Source organism: Myzus persicae, unplaced genomic scaffold (genome assembly GCF_001856785.1).
Source record: "Myzus persicae strain clone G006 unplaced genomic scaffold, MPER_G0061.0, whole genome shotgun sequence".
NCBI lineage: Eukaryota > Metazoa > Arthropoda > Insecta > Hemiptera > Aphididae > Myzus > Myzus persicae.
This window is the reverse complement of record NW_019101354.1, coordinates 1-2,950: the sequence shown is the minus strand read 5'-3', so window position 1 is coordinate 2,950 and position 2,950 is coordinate 1. Positions and strand designations below refer to the sequence as shown.

Genomic DNA, 2,950 nt, shown 5'->3' with positions numbered 1-2,950 from the left:
TACCAATTCCGAGTCCTCCCCTTCGGACTTAAAAATAGCCCCATGACATTTGTACGCCTAATGAACGAAGTTTTGAGGGGGTACCTGGATGAGTTCGTCCAAGTCTATCTTGACGACATAGTAGTGTTTTCAAACACCACGGACGAACACCAGTGCCACCTAGACAAAACGTTGGAACGGCTACAAAGACACGGGTTAACATGCAATACCGAAAAATGTCGATTTGGATCTACCGAGATCTCATTTCTCGGACACCTAGTCACCTCCGAAGGGATAGACAAACAACCGGAGAAATTGGAAGGCATAAAAAATTTCCCCACACCCACCAAAGTTAGGGACCTACGGAAATTCCTGGGCGTGTGCAACTGGTACAGCCAGTTTGTCGACAACTACGCGGACACCATAGCGCCCCTAACAGATAGGCTCAAACAGGGGGCCAAATGGTCTTGGACCGAGACGGAACAGGCGGCTTTTGTGAAAATAAAACGCGCTTTGTACGACTCGCCACGACTATCCACACCAGATTACAGAAAACCGTTCTGCCTACAAACTGATGCTAGCGAGATAGGGGCGGGAGCCGTACTTTTCCAACGGGGTGACAGCCCGGAAGAAAGACGGATAATCGCCTACGCGAGTAAAAAGTTTAGTGATACGCAGACGAGGTACGCCGCGGTCGAGCGCGAGTGCCTCGCCATAATCTGGGCGACGGACAAGTTCCGACCATATCTGGAGACCCGCCGCTTTGAACTATTTACCGACAACTCGGCACTCACATGGCTACACCGCGCCAAAAACACAAACGCTAAGTTGACCAGGTGGTCACTACAACTGGCCAACCTAGACTTCCAAACCACACACATACCCGGCGTCCAGAACGAAGCGCCGGACATGCTATCACGCCACCCGGCCCCTGGACCCCCGGTAAACGAGGAACACCTCGAGGAACGACTAGTAGGCGTATCCACCTCATCACGTACCCCGCTATGTCAACCGCCGGATAATTTGTTCGCCACCACCAACACGGGCGACACAACCAACGGCCCCAACATTACACACACAATGCTCACGTCGTGGCAGACCGATGACCCCGCCACGCGAGACATTATAAATAACGGGCTACCGGACGGCCCGGCGCGCAATACCAGTAACACCGCGGATAAAATTAACGAGTATATTTTCACCGACGGCCTACTGCGAATAAAATTACGCGACAACACACCCATAGTCGTCCCCAAACACAAAGCCCAGAACGTGATGTGGATATACCACGATCACACTCTCGCAAACCACCCGGGCTGGAAAGAAACCTACAGGGCGGTAAGACAACGGTTTTTCTGGAAAGGACTGAAAAACGACATTCGACTTTACGTCAAGTCGTGTCACATATGCGCGTGCACCAAACCACTTAACGCGCGCGCCGACGACCCGAAAACCGCTAGAATACCCCGCCAGCCCTGGGAGGTAATCAGCATAGACCTCATGGGCCCCTACCCACGCACCAGCTGGGGCAAACAATATTTACTGGTCGCTACGGACTTGTTTAGTAGATGGACCGAGGCGTACCCCCTCGGCACAGCCACTACGAAAACAATCACCGAAACGCTCGAGAGAGAGTTCTTTTCACGTTTCGGATACCCCCGGGTGTGCCTGAGCGACAACGGGCCCCAATTCGTAGCAAACGACATGCGCAGCGCAATCGAGCAGTGGGGGGCCGAGGGCTGGACAACCCCGGTGTATCACCCGAGGGCCAACCCAGTCGAACGCCGCAACCAGGAAATAAAAAAAGGTTTACGCGCGCTACTCGTAGACGGCAACCACAACACCTGGGACACCAAATTGGCACCTATCTTATTCTCGATCCGGAATAGGCGCAACGACCAGACGGGCTACCCCCCTTCGGTACTTGTCCTCGGCAGGGAGGGCAAACGGCCGGGGGACTGGGCACTATCTCGGACGGTAGACGTCCCGATCGAGATGATAAATATAGATAGGGAGCAGCGCGAAAAAAATGCCCTGGAAACACCACCTGAAAAAGGTGCCCAGGATCACACTAAGTATAGGACAGGCGACAGGGTGTACTACAAGGCACACCACCTGTCCAAAGCGCACAAAAAATTCCACGCCGGGTTCGCGCCGAAATGGTGGGGCCCCGTGCAACTCGCGCGGCAAGTAGGTAAAGGAGTATTCGTAACCGACCAACAACCGCCGCGAAAAATTCATGTGTCGTGCCTTAAGCGCGCAGTATTAATCAACATGCCCGACCCCGCGCGGGCGAGCACCCCACACCAGTAAACCCACAATAGCATCGAATATACATAATTTGCAGTCAAAGATACCAGCTCAATATGGACCGTCAACCGCAGTCCACAACCACAACCACACTCCAGCAGGCGGCGAAGCTACTGGAGCAGGCGCAACAGCGGCTGAGGACGGCCAGCCAAACAGAGGCCACCAACACCACCACGGCAGCACGGGTCCGACAGATGCCCACGGCACAGCTTCAGCGGGACCCGGTTCTGTGGGCCGCATACACGCGGGGGTGGGAGGACCGCACCGCCGTGTTCCGGAGGGCAACACGGGACGCCCCAGCTGCTGCAATGCGGCTAAACCGGTCGCGCAGCCCCAGGCGGGCAGTACGCGCTACGGCCCGAAGCCAGCCACCACCACGCCCGCTGATGGAAAGGCCGGTACCGGCACCACGGGCAACGCAAACCAACACTGGTACACTACCAGCACCCGCCGCAGCACCAACAGAAACCGCCCGCCAACGTCGGAACAAAGAGCGGCTCCGGGAGTTCCGCGAAAAGAAGCGACAAGCTTCCCAGCAGCACCGTCTGGAGCAACCGACGGCCACCGCACCTCCCAACCAAACCCCCCCAACTACCGACGACTCTATGGACACCGAGGGCACCGTACCGGAAGTGACCGCCACTTCCGTGACAACCAAGGC

The 2,950-nt window shown here is 56.1% G+C and overlaps 1 protein-coding gene across 1 annotated transcript; it reads left to right on the top strand.

Moving 5' to 3' along the window:
• Positions 1–2,319: 2,319 nt before the first annotated feature.
• Positions 2,320–2,936, top strand: LOC111028780 (translation initiation factor IF-2-like; the record flags this gene model as incomplete). Its single annotated transcript, XM_022307536.1, has 1 exon — positions 2,320–2,936. A coding segment is annotated over exon 1 (591 nt), but the record flags the coding sequence as incomplete, so codon positions are not given.
• Positions 2,937–2,950: the final 14 nt, after the last annotated feature.